Below are 27,945 nucleotides of genomic sequence, written 5' to 3' on the forward strand. Positions count from 1 at the left end.
ACTCTGGGTGCGGGAGGAGGCTGAGGCTTTAGGCTTTTGTCTGCACATTTCAGTGCAACTGGTAGACCTGTCTTGCCCTATAGCATCCAACCCTCCCTGGAAATAGCACACTGGCATTATCACCAAGGAGTGTCTTTATTCAGCATGAGCATAAACATCATAGCCTCTCCTTGGGAGTAAACCTAATTCCCCAGGTCCCCAGATATACCCAAGTCCTTTAGGGCTGGCATGGAGGCAGCTCGTTTGCTGTAGTGTCTAAGGATGAGAGAATGACCACCCGTGCAGAAGGTTGGCCTGCCTTGGCTTTCCCATGTAGTTAAGAGCCCAGGGGGATTCATTTCTCCTGGTGGGGAGAGACTGCCTGCAAAGCACCACCGAGACAGGTCTGAGTGCAGACAGCAGAGTGAATTGAGCCTTGTTTCCTGCTGCCCGCAGTGGAACAGTCGGGCTGTCAGAGCTCCTCAAGCCAGACATCCTTGCTCAGCTTCTTGGCTGTGGCCACTTAGGGAATGGGCCCTGAAGTATGATGGACCAGGTGGGCTCCCCCTGGCAGCTACAGACGCAGCCTTTTGATGTCCTCGCTGCGGAAGTCCATGCGTAGAGCCAGCACCTGGCGTACTTCGGCAGGGGTGAGGCGCCATGTCAGTGGGCCAGAGTTGGCACCCCAGTAATCTAGGATCTCAGTGACCTGTGGGGAAGAACACAGAAAGTCAGCAATGAGAGGCTATCCTGAGAGAAGGCCTTGGGCTCCACCAGAGACAGAGCAGGGGTGCCCAGGAAGAAGGTGCTCTGCAGGGCTGGACTGATGGTGGAGGCTTGGTGTGAAGAGGTAGAGAGGGATCCAGATTTTGTTTCTGCCTCTTCCCAGTCACCTATCCCTTGCTAGGCCCGGAGAGCTGCACATACCCGCTCCAGATTGAGGATTGTGGCCATCTGGGAGAGCCGGGCAAACTTGTCTCGGATGGTCCAGGTGGTCACTGTGGTAAGGTAGGCAATGAGTGACCTCAGCTCCTTATCAAACTGCAGACCGCCCAACTGCAAGGGAATGCAAGCTCACTCAGTGTTCAAGGCCTGGCCCTCCAGCCACATGGAAACTGCCCCTAGTTTTCCTCAGTGATGGGCTGCAAGGCAGCTGGACCTCATGTGGTGCCTCAGTCAGCTCCAAGGCCTCAGAAGCCAGGGAAGGTTCGGGTCTGGATATGCAGGGCTTGCGGATGGCAGACAGAGGGAATGCAAGTCCTAGGGTGGCAGGACTTGTCTTCCTCAGAAGAAAAACAACAGAGCTGGGGACCTGTGCTTGCTGGACCTTACCCGGTTAAAGGTGGATTTCAGCACCACTCTCTCCAACTCGACGGCAACAAGGCTGGTCATGAGGCTGGTCAGGCTGTCATAGATGACTGGGGACAGGCTTGCCTGCACACAGAGGCTAGACATTAGCGGGAGTCCTACCTAAGCCGCTCTGCCTATATACGACTCTTCAGTAGGGGGTGGTGGGCACAGTTACAGGAGGCCATCGGGGAGTGTGTCTACAGGCTGGGGCTTGGAAGAGTTTTCAGAGTTCCCAGTAGGAGTGTGATGAGAAGACAAAGGCTGTCGATTTGGGCAGAGGTGGGTAATTCCATAACCTGGTCCCTAGAGCCTCTGCTCACCTTGAACTCTGCCATTTGTTGCTCCAGGTTAAGGATGAACTGTTGTACCCAAGGATCATTAGCCTCATAGTCATTGAATTCTTCCTGTTGTCAAGAAACAAGCTGGGTCACTGGGGGCCTCTCCAAAAAGTACCATGCACCCCTCCCTGCTTTCACCCCTTTAGGAAAAAGAGGAAGAGGTCTTGTAGCTTCTGACTCATTCAGCTAAAAAACAGCATGGACGCCCAAGCCAGCATATACTGTTGCTACTGCTTTATCATACTTCTGATCAGCAAATGGCTCTGGGCTGCCAAAAATGTTCCTGTCAAAAATGACATCATTAGGCTAGAAAATAAAGCTCCGAAGTCTATCGTAGGTGGGACAGAAAGCCTCAATAAAAGAGGACATATCAGGTCATGGCAAACTCCCTTTAGGTGTCTCTCAGAGCCCTTCTAAGTGCAGGAACAACCTGCTTACTGGGAAGAACCTAGTCTTTGAGGGTGAGGGAAGTGGGCCAGAGAAGCATGTAAGGTCTGGTCTGTTGAGACAGCTCTGCTGCCCTCCAGCTGGGGGTTGGGAGAATGAGGGGTAATCCTGGGCCTTTGGCTGACCTCCTCGATGTTGTGGGAGACAGATAAGAAGGTGTTGATCCAAGGCTGCACCTGTGGCTTGATGGCTGTGCTGTTTAACTCCGTCAGCCCTTCCTGCGGGACAAGGCAGAGATGCGTCAGTCACAAAAGGCACATGTACCTACCCCTTCCCTTCTGCTCCATCCATCCCTTGACCACCAGGGCACTCTTCCAGTTCGCAGGCTTTCCTGCGGGCCTGTCCAAAGTCTAAAAGAGATAATGCTAATAAAAGAGGTCAGAAACAACATGTTCATTTCCAGATCTGTGCCAATTCAGGTCCAGGTCATGGGACTGGTTTGGCAAACCCAAAAGAAGAGAATTCTGAGTGCCTGGTACTAGGCAGCACCTTTGGTTAAGGCCAAGCAGTGGGTCCAAGTAACCAAGTGGTTCCATTTCCTCTGAGCACCTTTCTGGGCTCTTGGCAATGTGGGGGCCAAGTGGAGACTCAAGAGGACCAGAATGCTGGCTTGTCAGCATGACAACTGCTGAAAAATCTTCAGTCTTCAAGGGACTCACATGAGTTCAGTTTCTTGCATGCTACTCTCTCATTCCTCCTTGTTTCTTTATATATATGGAGCCCATAATAAACCAGTAACAATATGCTCAGAGCAACACTCAGGCACAGGATTCAGTCAGCAACTGATCCTGGGGCTTACCTGCAAGAGGTCTCGGAATTTGTTGGACACGGCAGCCAAGTCAGAAAGGCAGCTGTCAAATTTGGCCTGGGCCTGCTCCCCTCCAATGCCCTGGCTGAACAGCTTGGTGCAGTCACTCTAGGAGAGAACACCTAGCTATCAGGCTTCCCAGCATGGATGGGCCATGTGGGTGCCTGGAGGGTGAAGAGGATGCCCCATGTACAACCAGCCATTTCTCCAACTTCAGCTTTCTCTAAGAGCAGCTATGGTTCATCCTAGGCAACAGTCCTCGAGAGGTTTCAGAAAACAAGTGGCTAGCCACTTGACTCCCATTTCCCCCTTTGTAATATGAGAGTATTGGTAACAGGGGATGTGAATAAGAAACACAAAAACCAGAAGATTTTTCATACCTTTAGAGTCAGACATTCCTAGCTTCAAATCCTGGCTTAGCTACATATTGACTGAGTGACCTTGGTCAAGTGATTTAAAGCTTCTGAGCTTCAATTTCCCTGTTTAAAAAGTGGGAACACAAATCCTTGTCCCCATGGTAGTTGGAAGAGTTGAATGCACAAAGTGCTTAGCTCAGTTCCTGTCAAGTAGTAGACACTAAGGAGATGCTAGCTTTTATTATAGGTTCTGTTTTTTAAATAATTTGGTCTGGCTTCCCAAGGGAGATCATCATGATCACAGCTAAGATTTAAATGCTTACTGTATGCCAGGCCCTGTTTAAAGCATTTAACTTTTTTTTTTTTTAATATTAAAAAAAAATTTTTTTTAAACGTTTATTTATTTTTGAGACAGAGAGAGACAGAGCATGAATGGGGGAGGGTCAGAGAGAGAGAGAAACACAGAATCTGAAACAGGCTCCAGGCTCCGAGCTGTCAGCACAGAGCCCGACGCGGGGCTCGAACTCACAGACGGCGAGATCATGACCTGAGCCTAAGTCAGCCGCTTAACCGACTGAGCCACCCAGGTGCCCCTAAAGCATTTAACTTTTATTAATTAAAGTACCTATCTTATGAAGTAGGTACTATTCCTACCCCTTTGTATAGATGAGGAAACTGAGACACAGAGAAGTTAATAATTTATCTAACACCACACAACAATTAAGTCATGGAGCTAGGATTCAAGCTGGGATTCTGGCTCCAGAGTTCCTGTTCCCAATCCCCACACGATAGCCTAGGAGTAGAGAATGCACAGGGGGAGCTGCTTGAAACTCACCACGTTTTGGTTTGCCAGGAACTGCCTGAATTTCTTGTAGTCTCCTCAGAAGTTTGTGCTGTTTTGGCCACAGCAGGAGGAGCAGTGTGGAAGAGTTGCAAAGGGACTGATACAGCAGGCAGAAGCCCTCAGTTACACAGCAGCTACAACATACACTATCTTTACCTAGCCTTTTAAACTCATCTGTAAAATGGACATCACACCACCTGACCTATCTCAAAGGGCTGCTAGTGGGATTCAGAAAGAATGCGAATGCAAATCTAAGTTGGGTAGAATTTATGGCAATTGTTTTTTTCAGCTCTTTGCTATCCTTTTTTTACTTGGCTAATTCTACTGGCTCAGTTCTCAATTTCTAACATTTCCCAAAATATTCCTTCAAAATCCAATATTCGAACGTAAAGGATAAAGTCTGGAATACAATCTAAGGTGACATGACTTAACAATAACAGCCACTCTGCTGAACACATACCATGTGACAGATCCTGTGCTTTTGGTACTTTGTAAGTAGCACTCTTACTTTATTCCATTTTAAGGCTTTTTTGGTGTAAGTTCCTCATCTGGTCTGTTTTTCAGTACTACTGTAAACTCCCACCTGACTGCTCTCCCTGTGCCTCCTTTAGGAAGCCCGCCAGTTACAAGGCCTTCTCCCCTGTGCTGGGTCCTGGCCTCTGCAGGCTGCTTAGCCCTAGAGCTGCCACTTATCATCAGCCTGTGCCTCTGCAGCACTGTATCTTCCTTGAAATAAGGGTCTGCTGAGGCAGCAGGACCCCGGCTTCCCTCCTCTCCCAGAGGCAGAGTTTGAGACTGGAGCAGAGTTGGGCTCTTCGTTTTCTAACACTTAACAAAGTGATTGCTCCATGCTGCTCTTTATAACTGTTAATACAATTATGAACTACCACCGCATGCGTCTCACATAGCTCATGTTTTATATTACTACATTCATTTTTCACAACTCTGCGAGGCAGAGATCATTCTTCCTGTTTATACATGAAGATGCTGAGGCTCAGGGAGGTAGAGAACTTGCCTCATGCCACACAGCTGGTCAGTGGTCCAGCAGAGACATGAACTTAGGAGGATCTTACTTCTAAGCCCAATCAATTTCCAACACACTATGCAGCCTTCCTTTAAAAAAATGGTAACTGCAACAGCTTTGTACAGGGTTTGGCAAACCCTATTTCATCTTAATTTCCTAACATTTTTTTGAGGACTTTATCATTTTTTTAAGTGCTTTCAACCCTTTTTTAGTTAGGCCCCCCAGTAAACTCTAATTAGGGCAGGAAGAAGATCTGTTTTGTAGATGAGAGTCCCCAAGCTCAGGGAGCTAAGGGACTTATCTGAGGTCACAGGCCAAGTATGTGCCACAAGTGCTAATTTAAATCCTCATCTTCCAGCTTGTGGGTCAGAGGTCCTCCCATGTTGATCCCCTCAAGTTCTCTAAAGGAAGGCTGGCTCAATGCCAGCGAATGCACAGGCCCTACCAGAACAAGCGCGTAGGAACCCCTCTCACAGGGAGGCCTGGAGAGGCTGCAGCTACTGAAAACTGATAGGCAATTTTCTTCATACCTCCAGAGTCTTCTTCAATGTGGAGATGTTCTCACTGCAGACTTCCACGTTGTTCAGGGTCACCTGGGAGGTAAGGACAGAGAATGTGACCCACTGCTCACTGGTGTTTGTACCCACTCCAGTGCCAGACTGGCTGACAGCTGTAATCTTGAGGCCCAGAGGAGGGCTAAGGAACACCCACAGCAATGGCATCAGGTATGGTGCTCAGGTCTTAGATTGGGCAGAATAGTGAACCGGGCTTGCCCTTTCTCCTGTGCCTGACATTAAGGCAGGAGAGTCATCTGATCTTAGGGGTAGTGACCCAAGGTTTCAGATCTTTTTGCTCCATGTTTCGGCACACAGATCTGGGAGAAGTCCTGTGACTTAAAGCCCAGGTCAGTGAGGCAAAGACTGATATTCATTTAAGAAATCCTTCCTGGGGCACCTGGGTGGCTCAGTCAGTTAAGTGTCTGACTTTGGCTCAGGTCATAACCTCATGGTTTCTGAGTTCGAGCCCCGCGTCAGGCTCTGTGCTGACAAGCTCAGAGCCTGGAGCCTGCTTCAGATTCTGTGTCTCCTTCTCTCTCTGCCTCTCCCCCGCTCACGTCTGTCTCTGTCTCTCTCAAAGATAAGTAAAGATTAAAAAAAATTAAAAAAAAATGCTTCCTGAAATCCACCCTCTTATAGGGTCCACAATTCCAGAAGGGAAGTCAGGTAAGAAATATCAGATAAAGATAAACACCATGCAGAAAAATAAAGCAGGGTGAGTGGACAGAAAGTGACAGGCCACAGGGCTAAAGCCAGGAATAGAGTCAGGTCTCCCTCCTCTCAGCCAAGAGCTCCTTCTTTCATAACTCTATTGCCTTATAAGCTTGATACAGAAATACCAATCATAAAAAGCAGCATGTTGCAAAAGTGATGATGAAGGCACCAATTGCTATGGTCATTTAGAGGAAAGAAACATTTTGCTCTAAGGCATTCAAGGAAAGCTCCATGGCTGAATTGTAACTGAGATGAACTTTATTCAGATCAAAAAGTCTGGAGTAATTCTGACAGATGAGGGTGAGTACATTTCTCCACTCCTATCAGTCTTTCTATAGGGCACTGTCCTGTTTGCTATTTTCTTAATGGTATTTAGGATTATCCAGTATCATTTTGTTTGTTTCTTGTTTGCCTTTCCCACTAGAATGAGGGCTCCATGAAGGCAGGGATCTATTCTGTTCTCTTTAGAACTGGACCTTTAGTTTTAACACTGCCCAAAAGAACTTTCTTGATGATGGAAATATTCTAAATCTGAACTGTCCAGTATAGTAGCCCCTAGTCATCTATGGCTACTGAGCATTTGAAATGTGGTTAGTGCAACTCAGGAACTGGATTTTTGGTTTAAACAAATTTAAATAGCCACCTCTGCCTACTGGCTACCCTATTGGGCAATGTAGCTCCAGAACCTAGAACAGTGCCTGATATATAAAAGTTTCTCAAATAAATATCTGTTGACTGAATGAGTAAATAAATGTGTTATGAAGAAGGGGGAACATACACAGTTGCAGAGTGGCAGAAAACCCCAAAAAGTATTTGGGAATAAGCAGAGTCAGTACACGGATATGTGCAGAAAAACAGCAAGAGTTTGTAAAGCTGCAGAGGCGAGTGCAGTCAGACTGGGACTTGGGTGCTATGCTCTCCTATGGACAACGGGTTGGCACTGAGGGTTATGTAAAACAGGTGAATGCCATACGAGCACAGCTGTGGCTTCAGAATACTAAGTATTACTTCTAGAGGCTGTGCAGAGCAGGAATCAGAAAGTATGAGAGGATCATACTGTCTCTGAACTGGTGTGCTGGTGGCATGACCATGAAGGCAGGGATGAGGTAGGGAGGAGCCTATTTTCAAAAAGATGAGTCAGGAACTTTAGGATTTCAGAGTAAAAGAAGAATTCGAGAACCCCAGGGATTGAGACTAGGATGGCCCTCTTGTGTTCCCTAGAGTGCTTCCCTCATCAGTGTCCTGCAGCTAATCGTGAAAGATCATGCTGCTGACAGTGCTGCTAAGGCCACTTCCATCGGGGAGGGATAAGACTTAAAGCCTTTCATTAGCATGCCACAACACAAGGCTGCTAACATCACAAGCTTCCAGAGAAATAAGTGTACTGTGATGACAGCTCAAGGATGAGGGCCACAACTTAAATGTTTCCAAAGCATTTAGGGACATAAGAAAAATCTATCATAAAGGGAAAATGGATTTGGGTTCAAGAGGTATCGATTTCAAAGCTTCCTTGTACTGACAGTCCTAGTAAGCATGGATTCACTGGGCTTATCCCCGGCTCATGGCGAATGATATGTCAACACCGTTGGGGAATTCATCTTGACAGCCAAATGAATCAAGGTGACATAAGAAATGAGTGCTGCAGTGGGAGCGATGACATTTTAAGTACTTGGCGTCAGGAAAACTAGAAATCTGTCACTAACCATTTAGCATCACCTTTCATGTTGGCCTTATCTTTTGGGCCCTCAAACAATGAAGCTGTGCATGGCAGCCGAGAATGTGCAAAAGCACAGCAGCCAGTGTAATGGGGACTTGTGGGGCCAAGTGGAGGAAAATATCCTGCGCTAGAGGGGTAGGATAAGTGAGGCTCAGAGGCTGTCAACAAACCGCCAAGCAAAGATGCAAAGCCAGGAGTCATTTCTGAGTAGAGAAATGAAAGAATAAAAGTAAGTTCCGTAGAAAATGAAATAACAGAACGCAAACAAAATGAAAAATTTAAGTCAGTTCATGATCAAATGAAGCTGGTTGCCAAACATTTTGGCAAAGGTCTCCAAAGGTGTATTTCAGAGGTAATAATTCCTGGAGCTGATCCTCTTTTTTGGCAACAACCAGGACATTCCAGATCAACAGAACCCATGCTCAGGGAAAATATTTTCAGTTACAGGAAGTGAGTGAGGCTGCCTAAACAGCAGTCTGAGGACCAGTTCCTATGGGTTTCCTTGCACAGGCAGGTAGATATTGGTATGTTTAGGCTTCTGTCTCTGAGAACAACAGCTGTTAACACTTTTGGGGTCACAGACCTTTTAAGAATCTGATAAAAGCCAAGGACCCTGCTTCTAGGAAAAAAAAAGTATACATTTAGCATCCAACCCCAAGGTGTTCAGAGACCACCATCTGTGGACCACTGATGGAGAGCTCTGCTATTGGATGTCTCCTTCAGGCTCTGTACCCCAGGAGCCAAGATGGCTCTGGCCAATGTGGGGGTGAAGCGGAATGCCAAGACAGCACATGCCAGAAAGGGCTGAGCCAGAATACAGCTGTATTCTTTTTGGCTCATCACAAACTGGCTGTTAACCTTGTATAAATCCCTTCATCCTTTCATGTTTCTTTCTTCCCAGCTATCACACACCTGGTAAGACTCACTGCTTCATTTTGTGTCATTCTGGGTAGCTAAGGGCTTTAAAAAAGGTCATCTTTCTGAGGATGTTGAAAGCCTAAGAAGTTTGCTAGGAAAAGAGCCCTGGTAGGTCTAAATGATCAGTCCCCACCCATGTTGTGAGACTGGCCTTACCGAAGTGGTCTGGAAGCTTGGCACAGATATTACAGTTGGCTCTGTAGTAGGTGCAAACCAAGCATGATACTGAGTGGAGCCCCTCAACAGCTTCGTAGTCCTCTTGGGAATGAGCACTTGGGAGAGCTGAGTTGCAAGGTGCCCAGCCTTCTAGGCAAGGAACAGTTCATGTCCTGCGTTGGGCTGCTCAGAAATAGGTCCCTAGTTAAGAAATGGTTTCAGAACCTTCTAAGAGGTTTCCTTTCCTTAAAGAGGAATTTTCCTTCTATACAGACACTGGAGGAAAAGTTTCCTGTTGAAGGCCAATTATACTGTGGCTTAGAGGTCATAGTTTAAACTCTTGAAATAAACCAACCAGCTCCTGACCTATAGGGCTACCTACCAGGAAGGACAGCTTGGCCTCGTCAGTGCTCTCAATGCCTTTTGTGTCAAATTTGCCTTGCTGGAGGCTGCTGTGCATGATGTTCACAGCACTCGTCACCCCGCGCTGGATGTCCTGTAAGGTGGTGGCCGGGAAGCCCATCCGCAGCTTGTTACACAAAACATCCCTGTGGGTGAAGAATGGCATATAGAGACTGACAGCATTCAATCTGGCTTCCAGGACCACAGGACCAGAGGGCCCATGACCCTAACCCAGCAGCATGGCCTGCTCTTTTGGGGAATTAACCAATCCTTGAGACGATAATAGGAAAACTTGAGCATCCAGGGTATGAGAGAGACCCAACAACCCATTAATGGCACTGATGTGACAAGAACATACAGAGAAGACTGGCCAATTCTTTATTCCCTGCGAGGCTCCCAGTTATTAGCATTGAGCTCCAACAGACTCAAGAGGAGGCAGTACAGCTTAGTGAAAGGCAGTACCATACAAGTAGTTAGAGAACAGGTTTGGGGAGTCAATTCTGGACTCTATTCCATATTCCATCATTTATGAGCTGTATGATCTGAGTCCCAGTTTTCTCATGTAAAAGAGGGCTAATGGTTGTTATCAAGACTGAATAAGAGCAAGAAATTTGAATAGTGGCTGGCCTGTAGCAATGGTAACTATGATTACTTTATTACAACTATTGCCTTCAACTGAGATGCCTATTCTCTTTCCTAGGTCTGAGGGCCAGTAACCCCTCCAATCCAGTCCAGGGAGCACAGACTTGGCCTGTAAGGTATCTGGCTGCTATACAGATGTCTGAAGTCAGGGATATTGTGCTATGGATAGAAGCTCATATCCTATATAGCACTGAACTGGAATCACATGGAAAAAAGGGAAGCAACATAGGCTTAGAAATCAGTCACAACTAGGAGCTTTTTGCTTCCTAGAAAGTAGAAAGGGAGTCAACTGTACCTGAAGTCAGACTCCAGCTCTGTGGTGGCAAGGTTGATCATGGCACAGAGACAGTCGATGCTGGAGCTAGACAGAGCCCGCCCAATGCACTTCTTAACAATGTAGAAGACATCATCCACCATGCTGGATGTCAACTGGCCCTTCTCATAGGTGTCCAGAGCCACAGCCTAACCAAAAGGCAAAGCAGCCAGTAAGAGCTCCAGTTCTGCACACCACTGTTCTAGATAGTTCTGGAACATGCTCTGGCTTTGCTCCCTTTTCTATAGCTTGTCCTTGTTTCTCCCAACATGACTTACTCTAGTTATATCTTGGTGTCAATTTTCCTTGTCAAAATAGCTTATTTCCCTACTGATGAGTATGTTAGGAAATTAAGTACTTAGGGACTTTGCCCTGGGGACATCTGTTAACTGAGATGTAAGACATCAGGAGAGGCCCTTCTTTCCCGAGTTTCCTCACCCACATACCTCAAAGAAGGCAGGGCACAAGTAGGCTCCCAGAGGAGCTAAGGTGTTCTTTTGTGAGCCTTGGGAAACACATCCAGCTGCGTCTTTGGAGAGCATGACAACCCCAAAAACCTCTTAACCATACAAAGTGGTACTGCTCAGTCAGCACCCAAGGATATTCTCAAAGCAGGACTAGGAAATGCGACATGCCTTGGCCATTTCTTTCAGCCTGACTTCTTGGACACGAAGCCCCATTTCCAAGGGATGTGTCCTCTGTCCTACCTTATTGACAGTCTCCCTCATGAAGTACTCCTCCATGGTAATATATAAACCAATTAGCTCTTGCATGGTACAGCTCAAGAGGCAGTTATTGAGGAGTTTGTCCAGACACTTCTGGTGCTCTAGGGGACAGCCAAGAAAGAAATACTCACTTTTCTTCCCTAAGGCAAAAATACCAACTGTTTTCATTTTCCCGCATTCCTTTCTAGTCTTTGTTCCCAATCTGTACATAATTTACATAGTTATAATCATGGTACAGATACAATTTTGTATTCTGCTTTAAACCATTTTATCATATACTCCTGAAACTAATGTAACATTGTGTTGTCAACTACACTCAAATACAAAAAATGAAAAAAAGATAGTATCATAAATATTTTCACAGTTTCTATATAGCTTATTTTTCTTTTAGCTTATTTTTAATGGCCGTATGATATTTTATCAGGTAGATAGTCCACATTTTAATTTTTTTAAATGTTTATTTATTTGGGGGAGAGAGAGAGTGAACACAAGGTGAGGAGGGGGGCAGAGAGAGAGATAGGGAGAGGATCCCAAGCAGGCTCTGTGCTGTCAGAGCAGAACCTGATGTGGGGCTTGATCTCATGAACATGAGATCATGACCTGAACCAAAATCAAGAGTCAGATGCTTAACTGAGCCACCCAGGCACTCCAGTCCACATTTTTTTTTTTAATGTTTATGCATTTATTTTTGAGAGAGAGAGAGAGCGAGTGAGTGAAAGCAAGGGGAGGAAGGGCAGAGAGAGAGTGGGAAACAGAATCCTAATCAGGCTCTGAGCTGTGAGCACAGAACCCAATAAGGGGCTCTAACTCATGAACCATGAGATCATGACTGGAACCGAAATCAAGAGTTGGTTGAGCGGCCAATTCTTGATTTTAGCTCCAGTCATGATGTCATGGTTCTTGAGTTTTGAGCCCTGAATAGGATTCCTGGCTGATGGATTGGATGGAGCCTGCCTGGGATTCTGTCTCCTGCTCTTTCTGCCCCTCCCCCACCCATGCTTGCACTCTCTCTCAAAATAAATTAAAAAAAAAAATGAACTCTATTTTTAGACACATAGGTTATTTCTAAATGTTTTGTCATTATTAGAGAACATAGTAATTGGAGATTATAGTGAATTTTTTTTTTAAGATTTTATTTTTTAAGTAATCTCTATACCCATTGTTGGGCTCAAACTCACAACCCCAAGTTCAAGAGTTGCATGCTCTTCTGACTGAGCCAGCCAGGCGCCGCATGTCACTGATCTAAATTAAACACCAATCCCAAACTCAGAGCTGGTGAGGCAACGTAGTGTAGAGAAAAGATTAGAAGAAAATAATTTAACCATTCTGGGTATTAGCTTTCCTCACCTGTAAAATGAGTAAAAGGCTTCAAAGATCCAGTCCATTCCTTAACATATAGTTAAGTCTGCTTTCCTAGTTTGCCCACAGACCTCAGATGCTAAGAAGCCCTAGTTACTTCCTTGTTAACAGATCTGTGGCTTAACTATCAGAAAACAATGCCAATTCTGTCCCAGCCCTCCCAGAAAATATGGGAAACACGTCTTACCTTGCTTTACTTCTTCTGGGGCCATGGAGTCCCCTACCTCAAAATCAGAGCTGATCCTCTTCCTGAGGAAACGTAAATACAGCTCACTGCGGGCATTCATTAGGGTGACCTCAGTCAGGATAGGGTCCAGTTCCCTGAGATACATGGAGCAGAAGGAACAAGCAGGAAGACAATGGATTCCCTTAGATTTAAGAGATACAGGGCAAAGAGTCCCAAACTCCCTCTTCCACTGGGCCCAGAAGGGTTAGCTCTGCCAGATGGTCATCCTCGTCTGCTGGCCCAATTATAATCAGAGACAGCTGTCAACCACATATTCCACTTACCCGTTTCACCTGAACCATTCACCTACAAAAATGCTGTCAGGGCTAAATAAGAAACTGGGAGGTATATTTTTGTCAGTGGTTTGAATAAAAATGATCTATGCCTCACGTGAAAGGAACCACAACTTCCCATCCTCTTATTTAGCTGTGGTGGGATTTTAGACTAAACCATTAAGCTGTGTCCCACACCCATTCACCTACCCAGATGAAGAGCCAAAACAATCTTTTTTTTTCCTTTTAATGTTTATTTTTGAGAAAGAGAGAGTATGAGTGGGGGAGGGGCAGAGAGAGGGAGACACAGAATCTGAAGCAGGCTCCAGGCTCTGAGCTGTCAGCACAGAGCCTGATGTAGGGCTTGAACTCACAAACCGTGAAATTATGACCTGAACCGAAGTCAGACTCTTTTTTTTTTTTTTTTAAATTTTTTTTTTCAACGTTTATTTATTTTTGGGACAGAGAGAGACAGAGCATGAACGGGGGAGGGGCAGAGAGAGAGGGAGACACAGAATCGGAAACAGGCTCCAGGCTCTGAGCCATCAGCCCAGAGCCTGACGCGGGGCTCGAACTCACGGACCGCGAGATAGTGACCTGGCTGAAGTTGGACGCTTAACCGACTGCGCCACCCAGGCGCCCCCCCGAAGTCAGACTCTTAACCGACTGAGCCACCCAGGTGCCCCGAGCCAAAATAATCTTGAATAAAATAACAAAATTGAGGGGTACCTGAGTGGCTCAGTGGGTTAAGTGTCCAACTCTTGATTTTAGCTCAGGTCATGATCTTATGGGTTTATGAGTCGAGCCTGTATTGCAAGGAGCCTGCTTGGCTCTCTCGTTCTGTTCATCCCCTGTTCTTGCTCGCTCTCTCTGAAAATAAACAAACTTAAAAAAATTATTTTTTTAAAGTTTCTTTTTTTTTAATGTTTATTTTTGAGAGAGAGAGAGAGATCAAACATGGGTTGTGGAGGGGCAGAGAGACAGAGGATCTGAAGTGGGCTCCGTGCTGACTGCAGAGAGCCCAACACAGGGCTTGAACTCACAAACCGTGAGATCGTGACCTGAGCCGAAGTTGGATGCATAACCAACCGAGCCACCCAGGTGCCCCTATTATTATTATTTTTTTGAAATAGGCTGTATGCCCCACGTGGAGCCCAACATGGGGCTTGAACTCACAACCCTGTGATTGAGACTTGAACTGAGATCAAGAGTCAGATGTTTAATCAAATGAGCCACCCAGGCTCCCCTGATGAGTGATTTTTTAAAAATGTTTATTTATTTTTGACAGAGAGAGAGAGAGCATGAGCAGGGGAGGGGCAGAGAGGGAGACACAGAATCTGAAGCAGGCTCCAGGCTCCGAGCTGTCAACACAGAGCCTGATGCGGGGCTTGAACCCACGCACTGTGAGATCATGACCTGAGCCAAAGTCAGAGGCTTAACCGACTGAGCCACCCAGACGCCCCTGATTTTTTTTTACGTTTGTTTATTTATTTTGAGAGAGACAGCATGAGCAGGGGAGGGACAGAGAGAGAGAGAGAGAGAGAGAGAGAGAGAGAGAGAATCCCAAGTAGGCTGTCAGCACAGAGCCTGACATGGGGCTCAATCTCATGAACCAGGAGTTCACAACCTGGGCCAAAATCAAGAGTTGGATGCTTAACTGACTGAGCCACCCAAGCACTCTGAGTAACTTTTTTTAATGTTTATTTTTTCAGAGAGAGAGAGAGAGAGAGAGAGAGAGAGAGAGAAAGAGAGCGAGAGAGCACGTGTGCAAGCATGTGCCTGGGGGAGGGGCAGAGAGAGAGGAGGACAGAGGATCTGAAGTGGGCTCTGTGCTGACAGCAGAGAGCCCAATGCAGGGTTCAAATCCATGAACTATGTATGAGATCATGACTTGAGCTGAAGCCACTTAACGGACTGAACCAACCAGGTGCCCCTAAAAAAAATTATTAAAAAAAAAATAATAACAAAGTTGAAGGACTCACACTTCCCAATTTCAAAGCTTACTACAAGCCTACAGCAATGAAGACAGTGTGGTAGTGGCATAAAGATAGGCCTACAGTTTAGTTGAGAGTCCAGAAATCTTCACATTTATGATCAATTGATCTCCAACAAGAGTGCTCAGACAATTCAGTAAGAATAGTCTTTTCAACAAATTGTGCTGGGATGTCTGATATCCACATTAAAAAGAATGAAGTTGAACCCCTCCTTCACATGATATACATATGTTAACTCATTTTCCACACTAAACTCCAAGAGATCTTTTCAAAACATATATCTGGTCATACTGTAATCATATGATTTCCATAGTGCTTAGGATACAGGACTCTGAATGGCCTGACTCTAAGAACAACCTCTCTGGATTCATCTCATACCAGGCTCTCCCCTACTCTTTGCATTTCAACTACACTGCTCTTCTTTCCCTGCTCTACCTGGAACACTCTTCACCTCTTATTTCTATTTACCCTTTTTTGTTTTAAGTTTATTTATTTATTCTGAGAGAGAGCGTGACAAGGGCAGGGAGAGAGGGAGAGAGAGAGAGAATCCCAGCAGGCTCTACAGCGACAGTGCACAGCCTGATGCGGGGCTCAAACCTGAGAGTCTGCAAGACCATGAACTGAGCTTAGACCAAGAGTCAGATGCTTAACTGACTGAGCCACCCAGCTGCCCCTTATTTCTATTTACTCTTAAGGTCTCAGATCTAAGGTCATTTCCTCAGAGATTTTTCCTTGAATTTCATCAGCTTAGGTTACATCCCTTTATTATATGCTTTCCTGCACCATACACTTAGTATATCATATTGATTAACAACATGAACTCTAGAGTCTGCTTGGATTCTGTTCCTGACTGCCATCTTCTCACTGTATGACTGTCAGCAAGTCACTTAACCTCTTCAGGCTTCAGTCTCCTCATCTATAAAAAATGTTTATGGATTAAATCTGTGATCCTCAAATGAAGGGATTTTACCCCCCACCCTCCACCCCTGAGACATTTGGCAGTGTCTAGTGACATCGCACTATCAGTATCTCGTGGGTGGAGGCCAAGGACACTACTAAACATCTTACAGTGAAGAACACAGTCCTCTATAACAAGGTATTATCCAGCCAAAATGCCAATAGTACAGAGGCTGAGAAACCCTGGAATAAATGACTGAATATTTGTTAAGTGCTTAGAACAATGTATACCATATAGTGAATACCATATACGTGTTAGCTATTATTATCTGTCTACTTTAGACTACAGACACCACAAATAAAGAATTAAGTTGGGTTTGCTTACTTTGCTTGCTGCTACCTTCATACTACCAAACATGAGTGCGTGGCACCTAATGTGTACTCAGTAAAAATTTATTGATTGAATACATTTTTATAATGTTTGGGTTTTCTTTTAATGATTATATATTACTTTTATTTATTTATTTTTTTAAATGTTTATTTATTTTGAGCGGAAGAGAGAGCAAGGAGAGGGGGGCAGAGGAAGAGAAAGAGAATCAGGCTCAGCACAGAGCCTGATGCGGGGTTCAATCTCATAAACCATGAGATCATGACTTCAGCTGAAATCAAGAGTCAGAAGCTTAACCAACTGAGCCACCCACCAGGTGCCCCAAGCATTTATTACTTTTATTAGAAAATACTAAAAGCTTGAATCATAGATAAAATATTTTTAAAACATAAACCCCATTGTAACAGAGCAGTCTCTGAATGATACATGATTACCAGTTCAAACTTCTATGGGCTGAAGAAAAGAGGATTATTACCTTGGCTCTATTTTTTCTGTTGTAGAATTTCTCATCAAGTTGTTCTGGACATGTCGGAACTGCAATATACCAAAGAAATGAGAATGCTCTTCCCCACCCTCCTTACACCTACCTCTTGCTGGTCACTCTAAACTTCTGGCATAGAAGAATGTTTAAGTTTAGTTTGCTTAACAAGCAAGCCAAAAGTAGGCTACCAGAATGATGAGCCAAAGATTTACTTTTGATTTAGATGCTAATGCCCCCCCCTCCATTACTGCACTTAAAAGTGGTGTTAATGGTATTACAACCAACTACTGTCTAGTAGCATTCTAGAAATAAAATTGTATGGGCTACTCCTATTTCTTTTTTTAATTTTTTTTTTTCCAACGTTTATTTATTTTTGGGACAGAGAGAGACAGAGCATGAACGGGGGAGGGGCAGAGAGAGAGGGATACACAGAATCGGAAACAGGCTCCAGGCTCTGAGCCATCAGCCCAGAGCCTGATGCGGGGCTCGAACTCACCGACCGTGAGATCGTGACCTGGCTGAGGTCGGACACTTAACCGACTGCGCCACCCAGGCGCCCCTGGCTACTCCTATTTCTAATCCTACTCTTACATCCTCTGCTCAAAGGAAAGGACAAATAAGTTTCAAAGAAAAAAAAAAAAAACCAAGTATTACTGTTAGTACCTAAGGAACTAAGGAGAAATCTGAGGCAAATTACTTGACACTTACTATGACCTTAAGAAGTAAAATTCTCCTTGTATCACCTGCACATTCTGTGTTAAGAGAGCTGGTCTAATGTTTCTGTTTTGTGTTTCTTTCACGAAGCCCTTTCTACTTCTTTCGCAATCTTGTACTACGTTATCATCTTGATATCACCTCAAATCCAAAGTAAGCTGGTGACAGGCAAAATGCATGCCAGTTTGCATTCCGTATTTATTTTTCTACCTTCATCATTTTTCATCCCTTCCCCTCCCCACTCCCATTTAATGTATTCAGTACTGCTGGCTAACATTGTTTCCAAACCCACCTGTGGCTTTCCCTTCTCACCTGCTGGTGGTAGTCCCTCTGCTTGATGAACTTGTCTACCACCTTCTCTACTTGTCTGTCACATTCCACCTGCAAGTATTTTATCAGGGTGTAAAGTCTCCCTGGCCCATAATATGTCTCCACTATTGGTTGGTGGGTCTCTACAATGCGGGCAATACCTAGAATGGAGAAAATGAGAGGACTGGATTCCAAATGTTCTTCCCAGAAAATAAACTCCTTTCTTCTATCCAGGACTTATCTGGGGTCTAACTCAACCCTTTTAGACCTGTTTCACCACCCAAAATGAATACAGATGGTTCTTGCCAGTGCTAGGAGTTGCTAAGCAAATTTGTCTGTTAAATATGTACAACGCTTGATAAACTAGAAGGCATTTAAGTTACATTGAGAGTTTCAGTAGAAGCATCTTTGGAAATCAGCATTACTCTCTTCCTAGTAATTCACTTAAGTACTAAATTTACTCTTAGAGTTTGGGTCTTGAGGAATAGGGAGGATCAAAACACTTGAGAGACTCTAATTTTTGCTAATCAGATACTGAATAGGAAGTTACTTCTCTGATAAATAAATACACGGCAAACTACAGGATTAAACCGAAGGTTAGCAGGGAGAGAAGAAACACTAGGATGTGGGCATTACGTAGGAAGGCCTTCAGTCTCCCTCAAGTGGAGAACGAGACTTACCTTCAAACAGAAGAGTGAGTGTGTCTGCAAATATGACTGCAGCCCTCCGGTCACGCATGTCTGTCCCCAGCACCAACAGTAGATTCTCTTCAGCTTTACTGGCTACCTGAAAAAAGTGGAAAATCCACAGGAGTTCTTGGATCAAAGGTTGGCCTCAGTTTTCCAAAAAGATCTCCCATTGACTTTCTTTTTCCCATGTTTGCTTTGATGCTTGAAAGCCTACACAGCACACAGGAACCTCCCAGTGGGCTCGGGGTTGTCTGGGCCTCAGGCAAGACAAAGAACTTGAACACAGTGGTAACTCTTCTTCAACTCAGAGTTGTAAATAATGCTTTCCTTTTCTTTGAAGATATGTACTGCCATTAGCCAAAGGCAGAGTCCCCAGTTTCACTAATCTTCTCCAAGTATAACAAAGTTACTAATGGTGCTTTATTGAGCAGGACAAAGAATCTGGGTACCACAGAAGGGATTTTTAAAGGATTAAAAATAAAAGCCATTTCTAGGCCCCAGATGGCAAAGTACTGATAAAAAAAAAGTGCCATAAAAACGGTTACATATATGTATAATGCATTTTCTTTTTAGCCAGCTCCATCTTTCCCTTATTTTAATTAATTTTTTAGAATGTGTAAAACACACACTTAAACATTCATAAGGAATAAAGGAGTGTTCAGTGAAAAGCCGTTCTTCCTCTTACCTACTCCTCTTGGTCTCCTAAAATCTCTTCTCCAGAAATAACTGTTGTTAACCTTTTGAAAAATATCCTATGCTTATACAAACATGTATTTTTATTGCCACTTCTGTTATTTTTTGGAAAATGTTTATTTATTTTGAGGGAGAGTCTACACACAAGTGGGGAAGGGGCAGAGAGAGAGAGAATACCAAGCAGGCTCCACATTGTCGCTGCAGAGCCTGATGCGGGGCTCAATCTCACCAACCCTGAGATCATAACCCAAGCTGAAATCAGGAGCTGGATACTTAACTGACTGAGCCACCAAGGTGCCCTACCATGTCTATCATTTTAAGCAGAAACAAAAGTATTTAGTCTAACTTAACTATACATCAGAGCATGAAGTATGTCACCATGTATGCATCTGTCACTTTTTTTTTTTTTTTTTTAAATTTCTAGTCGGTTTTAGTAAATGGTAGCACCCCATCACATGCCTCACCAGTTCAGGGTGAGAATTTTCTTTTTTTTTTTTAAATCTTTTTTTTCAACATTTATTTATTTTTGGGACAGAGAGAGACAGAGCATGAACGGGGGAGGGGCAGAGAGAGAGGGAGACACAGAATCGGAAGCAGGCTCCAGGCTCCGAGCCATCAGCCCAGAGCCTGACGCGGGGCTCGAACTCACGGACCGCGAGATCGTGACCTGGCTGAAGTCGGACGCTTAACCGACTGCGCCACCCAGGCGCCCCATCAGGGTGAGAATTTTCTAATAAAGCTTTTATAACATTAAAACTGCTTCCTTTCGTATCATCCTAAGTTCTACCCCTGAATTGAGGGGAGAGACTGGATGGGCCCTAAGTTTCTGCGGGAAATCTAAAGTGGTATGTTCCCTCTTTGTAAGGAGATGGGACAGGAAGAGCAAGTTCTAGGCCCCAAAGAAAGGACTAACAAGCAATAAATATGTTGCTCCATCCTCATGAGGCCTGCCTGCCCTGAAAAAGGAACTACATCCTTAACCCTTAAGTGTTTCATTACTTCTTGCAGCAGAGAGTCCTAGGTCCTCTTAGAGCCCCTACCCTCCCTCTACCACCAGCGGTAGTGAGCCAGTGCACGGCTGGCCTCAGCCATCTTGTGCATGTCATGCTTCTTCTTGACCACAGGGCCCTGGTTGTGAAAAGCCTCCAACAGCTCATGGGACAACTTCTCTGGCACCAGTACCTGCTGGTGCTTCTTCTCCTGGCACTCAGTAATCATCCACTGTCTCATTTTTCTTAATGCAGAACAGTGTTCCATTATAGAGAACTCTGGGAGATGTGGCAGAAGGCACTCTGACATATAGTTACAAACAATAACCCTCTGCATACATGCCTGCTGAGATTTGCTTCTTTCCATCTAAGGTCAAGGGAAAGAAGCTGAGACTTTAACTGAAATCTGTTTCTTTTTCAGGATTTAATGATAAGTGACATCACTTGCTTCATCTCAATGTGGCTTATTTTGAGCCTCAAGCCTGGTTATGAAGTCTTAAAACAACTAACCAACAACTCTGAATGCTCTTAAAAGAAGCCAGTTCTTGGCTGACAGCTTGAAAAGTGTGATTCAACTTGTCGGAGAATTTGCATTTTAGTTTTCCTACATTTTCACCTAGTTGTTGGAAATGAATGTGCATCAATAGCAGTTTCAGCCATGACTAGTATGCAGCAGGCTGGCAACACATAAGTGTTGAATGAATGTATACATCCAGTCCTGCTACACTACAGGCAAGAGAAGAAAAGGGCAAAGTGAGAAAGAATCCACAGAAACTGGATTGATACAGCGTCCAAATCTGCAGTCAGAGAACCATACCACTAACCTACCAAGCAATCGGGGTCATACCTGCTTGCAAAGGTATTCTGAGAACTTGCTTAATCCCTCCTCATGCAGACCCAGGAGTGGGAAGATCTTGAAGAAGCGCTCCACCTGAGGCAAATCCCCTTCCTTGGTAGCAATGGCAAACTTCTCTGTTACAATGGCTTTGAGACGCTGCTCAGCTTCCTGTAGCAATTTCAGATTGGCGTCAATCATGCTGCCTGTGCAATGGGGGGAAATTGAGAATTAATATAAAGAATGGTACTATGTCAGGTCTATGCCACTTTGTGCACCACTATTCATTAGAAATACACAGAGAAGTTACAGTCAAGTAAAAGAAATAAGATCTATGCACAAATAACTATAACAAAACCAGTGTATGGTAAGTGTAATAAGAAAAGCGTGCACAAGTTACATTTCTGATTGAATCAGAAAAGTCTTCCCAGAAATGATATCCCATCTTTTAAAGATGAGCAGGGGTTTGATATCTGAGTAAGAGGAACGTAAGAGGAACATACATTCCAGACAAAGGGAATGAGAGAAGCAAAGTAACAGAAACAAAAAGATGAAGAGAAAAAAGTACATACATGTACAGTATTGCAAGTAATATACACTCTGGCATATAGAGAACTCCATATATGTGCACAATGAATGGATTCACGAGTGAATAGTACAAAACCAGGTGAGAAGGCCTAGAATACCAGGCTAAGAATTTAATTTTATGAGTAGACAATAGGGTCAAGTGGAAAGAACCCACTGATCAGAGAATAGATCTGGACTCAGTTTCCTTTTCTGTAAAATGGGAATAACAACACATACCCTAGGATGGACTACAATCTATATAGGGTCGAATACCAGACAAGGAAATTGCCTAACAGAGGTCCTTTTCATGGTTCAGTTTGCCTTATTCAGATTATAGACGCTTATGACTACAGTAGAAATCAACAGTTTGGGATAGATACTTACCTTCTTTGCCCTGTCGGCTGAGCTCAATGACTGATTTGTCCAGGCACAAGTAGCGATGAATATGGGCAGCAGCCTGCTCATAATCTTCATTCCTCAAAGCAGTCTGAACTCCATCCATGCAGAACTTCAGGTCCAAGATATCATCAGCTCTCTGAATGGCTTGATAGAGACGGTTCTGCAAAAAGACTTGGTGCTTAGAAACAATGTCCTATTCTTTCAAAGACATCTCTTCAGAAGGTATGGAGATTCAGGGACAGAATCTGGTTAACCAGAAGCCCTGAACCACTACCACTCACAAAACTGTTATTGACAGATGATCAATAATACTGACAGGTATCATACAATTTTATTTATGTGACCAGATCAATCATTTTAATGGAAGCAGGAACAGGGATAAACCATATTTACATTTGGCTTATGTTAAATTAATAATGGAACCAGAGTGTATTTGATATTTTGGCAACAGGGCATTGTAAACCATGTAATAAAATAAACGAAATATATGTAAAGTATTTTTCTTTTAGAATTAAGCAAGAATTTGTTTTTAATGCTTGTTATTTTTGAGAGAGAGAGAGAGAGCGAGAGAGGGAGGGGCAGAGAAAAGGGAGACACAGAATCCGAAGCAGGCTCTGACCTGTCAGCACAAAGCACGATGAGGAGCTCGAACCCATGAACCGTGAGATCATGTCCTGAGCTGAATTCGCACGCTTAACCAACTGAGCCATTCAGGCACCCAAGCAAGAATACTTTAAAGAAACTTTAATATGTGACTTGGTCGCTGTGTGACTATAGTGTTTCATGGTAAGTTATTTTAGCAGGATCTAGACAGAGTGGGAGGAGTTATCCTATTTCATAGGGGCAAACTAAGGCTGGGAATGATGTATTCAAGAGCCCAGATCATATGCTATTCACTACTGTAGTCATTAATGATCTGCGGCACTTGAAATGTGGCTAGTCCAAATTAAGATGTGTAAGACACACACTGGATTTCAAAGACTTAGTACAGAAATAAAGAAGGCAAAATACCTCACAAATAGCATTTTATAGTAATCATGTTATTTTGGACATAATGGGTTAAATAAAGCATATTATTATAATTATTTTTACCTATTTCTGTTCTTTTAAAAAAAATGTCTACTAGTGGGGCGACTGGTTGGTTCAGTTGGTAGAGCATGCAACTTTTGATCTCAGGGTTGTGAGTTCAAGCCCCATGTTGGGCACAGAACCTACTTAAAAAAAAAAAAAAATAATAAAGTAGAGATGGTTACTATAAAATCTAAAATTACATATGTAGTTCATATTCTTTTCCAAGCTGGATACTTTTATTTCATTTTCTTGCCTGACTGCTATGACTAGAAACTCCAGTACAGTATTGAAGAAAATCAAGAGCTAACATCCTTGTTTTATTCTTGATTTTAAGGAGAAAGCACCCAGTCTTTTACCAGTATGATGCTAGCTGTGGGTTTTTCATAGATGGCCTTTATCAGGTTGAGGAAATTCCCTTTTATTCCACGTTTTATGAGTTTATGCTTTTTCCGAGTTTATCAGATGATTATGTAGTTTTGTCCTTTATTCTATTGACATGGTAGATTATATTAACTGATTTTCAGATGTTAAAGCAACCCTGCATTCTCACTCATAGTATAATCCTTTTAATATGTTGCTATATTTGGTTTGCTGGTTTGTGGTGTTTTGAGGATTCTGAAATCTTTACTCATAAAAGGTATGGGTCTGAAGTGTTCTCTTCTTGTGCTATCTTCAGCACAATATCAGTATCTTGCATTAGATTTCTACTGAATGGTGCTGCTCTAATTTTTAATGTCGTGGCTTTTCTACTGCCCTCTACTAATTCGAACATCAGAAGTTCAATGGGATTACCTTAGCCAGGTCAAGCTGACGGACTTTGCTGGACACATTCTCAGCTAGATTGCAGGTAAAGGTGATCATTCCAGCTAGCTGCTTTGCATCTCCTTCAATCAACTGCAGGTTGGGACTGGAGACATATGTCAGCACACACATATCCATAGAGGGAGAAGGAATGAGTAAGAGATGGAAAATTTTTTGTAGATGGAGATCATGTCTTCTACTCTCTTTGTACCTCCCCACAACTTTTAGCTCAGTTCGCTCTACTCACAGCTTTTTCTTTTTCTTTCTTTTTTTTAAAGTGTATCTATTTAGCAGTGTCTGGGTGGCGCAGTTAAGTATCCAACTTAGCTTTGATCACGATCTCATGGTTCATGAGTTTGAGCCCCGCATTGAGCTCTCTGCTGTCAGCACAGACCCTGCTTCAGATCCTCTTCCCCTCCCCCCCCATTTGTATACTTTCTCTCTCTAAATAAATAAACTTAAAAAAAAGTTTACCTATTTATTATTTTGAGAGACAGAGAGAGCATGAATGAGCACCTTCATGCGCATAAGTGGGGGAAGGGCAGGCAGAGAGGGAGAGAGAAGGCATCCCAAGCAGGCTTTGTACTGTCAGCACTGAGCCCAACCTGGGGTCCAAACCCATGAACTGAGAGATCATGACCTGAGCCAAAGTCAGACGTTTAACTGGCTGAGACACTCAGGTACCCCTACTCACAGCTTTTTCTAAAAAGTATTTTACTGAAAACTCAGGCCAATATTAAATAAAAAATTACTCTCTATAAGTACTAAAGACACTCCTAAATAGGTACTGCTAAAGAACTAGAGAACAGATGCTTCCAATTGCTGAGTATAAAATACACTAACCAACAATCACAGAGGGTGAAGAGGTCAAAGAGCAATTTTTATGGCTAACAAATATACAAAGTTTGTAAGAACAATGGTTCTCAAACTTGAAACATACATCAGAATCACATGGTATGCTTGTTAAAAGCGTGTCAGATTCCTGGGCTTCAGACCCAGAGTTTCTGGTTCAAGAGGTTTTGAGTAGAACCTTGTAATTTGCATTTCCAATAAATTTCCAAATGAGTTTTGGTACTTGTTGGTCCAAGGATACTGTGACCAGTTGATTATACCCTTAAGTGTTCATTTTACCTTGAAGTAATCCTCCTCTACACTTCAAAATCAACCGGTATTTTATAACAGAAAGTTAGGAAAAACAGGAACTTATCCAGTGGACCTTGCTGGAATTACAATGGCTCTTGTTGAGATGGAGACTCACCCCATCCGGTGTAGAGTGACCATTTTACTTTCAATGGTGTTTTGCTGTTCCAAAAGAGCATCCAGTTCTCTCTCTACCACTTTCTGAAAAATAGACAAGCATTTTGTCATCAGAATGGTCATAAGGAACTTTAAAAAATGATCTAACCCAACCACTTAGTTGAAGGGTGAATCCCATTCCAAATGTCTTTCCTTTCACTAAGTTCCCCTAAGGCTTTAATGAACAATACTTCATTTTTGCAGTGATCACATTGCATAATGGTTGCTACCTTCTGTATATTTTCATTCCATTTAGCAGATGAATACCACAAAGGAAGGGAACTTTTATTCAGTATCATTATCTTAGTGCCTAATGCAGGAAAGCATTTAAAATATGATGGCTAAACAAATGAAATTTCTTAAGTGGCAGTTACAAAGAGTCTCTTCGCAGTGTACAGTGATACAATCAGTACCCGGAAAGAATAAGTATATAATTGTCTCAGCCAAGTTATTTACTGCATCACTGCAACTAATGTAACCTTCTTATGCTTGAGTTTCTTGATCTGTAAAATGTAAGAGTATCCCACAGGACTGTTGTGTGAGCCAAACAAGGTAACAAACATAAACTGCTTAACGCAGTATGGTGGCATATTGTTCAATAATAGCCATTATTATCAGCTATGCATTTCTATTAAAATAATTCAGTAGGATCCAGAGGGAAACTTCCCTGGACAGTCATCAGATACAAATACAGAACTGATATTGTTCTGTCTGGAAGATGGACTTAAATTTCCCTTAAAAATGGACTAACTCAATGAATGCAAGCTTAGGAATGTTAATAGTACTGAATTTTATGGAGTGCCTGGGTGGCTCAGTCAGTTGAGAGTCCGACTCTTGGTTTTGGCTCAGGTCATGATCCCAGGGCTCTGGGATGGAGCCCTGCATGAAGCCCCGTGTTGGGCTAGGCGCCGAGTGTGGAGCCTGGTTTATTCTTTCTCTCTCTTCCTGTGCCCCTCTCCCCAACTCATGTACTCTAAAATTAAATAAATAATAAATTCTTAACACTGAATTTTATAAAGCACATCTTGCTGAAAAATGTTATCATAAACTGCTCGAGTTGGTGCAAGTTAATATTTGAAACTATTCAAAGATATCAATAATCCCCCCTTGCTCTTGCTGAAACTGTTTGTACTCACAACCTTAATTAAAAATTTAGTTTAGGGGGTGCCTGGATGGCTTAGTTGGTTAAGTCTCTGACTTCAGCTCATGTCATGATCCCGGGGTTCGTGGGTTCAGAGCCCTCCATCAGGCTCTGTGCTGACAGCCTGGCACCTGCTTCACATTTTATGTCCCCCTCTCTCTCTGCCCCTCCCTCGCTCACACTCTTTCTCTTGCTTTCTCTAAAAGAAACACTAAAAGTTTGGTTTGGGTGGGGGGTGCCTGGGTGGCTCAGTCGGTTAAGCGTCTGACTTCAGCTCAGGTCATGATCTCACGGCTTGTGGGTTCGAGCCCTGCGTGGGGCTCTGTGTTGACAGCGCAGAGCCTGGAGTCTGCTTCAGATTGTGTGTCTCCCTCTCTTTCTGCCCCTCCCTGGCTCGTGCTGTCTCTCTCAAAAATAAATAAACCTTTAAAAAAAATTTAAAGTTTGGTTTAGAGAACAGCTACTAAACGTTTATTAATTAATTAATTAATTTAGAGATAAAGTGCAAGGGGGGGGGGGCGGGGAGAGAATCTCAAGCAGGCTCCACCCTCATCCCCATGACCCTGGGATGATGACCTGAGCCAAAATCTAGAGTTGATGTTCAGCTGACTCAGCCACCCAGGCGCCCGCTACTAAAACTTTAGATCAGAGCTTGGATCTCTTTCTTCTGACTGGCAAGGAACCCAAATGATATTCACAAATATACTGACAGCATCAGGTTACCACGGAAAATGAAAGAGGCTGTAAGGAATCTTCAAGAGAATACAGCCCATCCTCCTTATTGGCCAGAAAGCAGGGGCCGGAGGGATGAAAGTCACTTGTCCAAGATTAGACAGTTGTACCTGTCTTTAAACCTCAAGCTTCCACAAAGCTGTACACTTACCGAACTACAGTTACACCCCCAAATCTTTTCCCACAAAAATAAGTCTTAAAACGCTTCAAGTTTATTTGCAATAACTTCCTCCTTAAATATTTGAGATAACACGGTGAAAACGTTTCCTAATTTTTATATTGCTAAGTCAACGCAAGGGAGCCTTTAGTCTTATTTTGAGAAGCGAGTTGACCTACGCTGTCAGTCTAACTACTCCGGCAGAAAAACCTACATTAAGGGCCAGGCAAATAAGTGGGGTGGGGACCAGGAGTGGAGCAGACCGCCCGGATAACAGGGAAAACAAGCTTAGGGGCAACAGTCCAAGTGAATAGAGACGTCAGGTCCCGCCAAATACACTCAATTACACTCCTGCTTCTTCAATAAGTGCTGTTTTGTTTCCCTCGGCAGAGGCACAGAGAGAACTTCCCAAAGCCCGATTTCCCGAGACTGACAAGTCCTAAGCCCATCGCCTCTGGCTAGCCCCCCACCTCCTCGCCGCAGAGCCGTTCGTATACAGCCTCCAGCTCCTGCAGCTCGGTCAGGGAGCGAATGAGGTCGGTGGAGATTTCCGAGCAGCGGCCTCCTCCCATCCCCTCAGGCGGAGAAATCCCTGACAGCTTCTGAGGGGAATCGAGGTCCGCCATCTTGTTCTCCATTTCGCGC

General features: G+C 43.8%; 1 protein-coding gene across 1 annotated transcript; it reads right to left on the minus strand.

Moving 5' to 3' along the window:
- Positions 1 to 119: 119 nt before the first annotated feature.
- COG4 (component of oligomeric golgi complex 4) lies at positions 120 to 27,939 on the minus strand. The gene is made up of 19 exons (XM_047835451.1): positions 27,771 to 27,939; positions 25,233 to 25,315; positions 23,966 to 24,080; positions 22,088 to 22,262; positions 21,149 to 21,342; positions 18,611 to 18,716; positions 17,934 to 18,091; positions 16,902 to 16,960; positions 12,837 to 12,970; positions 11,273 to 11,391; positions 10,548 to 10,714; positions 9,591 to 9,756; positions 5,677 to 5,739; positions 2,914 to 3,030; positions 2,240 to 2,332; positions 1,650 to 1,733; positions 1,312 to 1,413; positions 907 to 1,035; positions 120 to 688 (listed from the first exon to the last, which is right to left on the minus strand). The coding sequence occupies exons 1-19, from the start codon at positions 27,936 to 27,938 to the stop codon at positions 554 to 556; spliced, it is 2,367 nt and encodes a 788-aa protein (XP_047691407.1). The 5' UTR covers position 27,939; the 3' UTR covers positions 120 to 553.
- Positions 27,940 to 27,945: the final 6 nt, after the last annotated feature.

The sequence above is a fragment of the Prionailurus viverrinus genome, chromosome E2 (assembly GCF_022837055.1).
Source record: "Prionailurus viverrinus isolate Anna chromosome E2, UM_Priviv_1.0, whole genome shotgun sequence".
Lineage (NCBI taxonomy): Eukaryota > Metazoa > Chordata > Mammalia > Carnivora > Felidae > Prionailurus > Prionailurus viverrinus.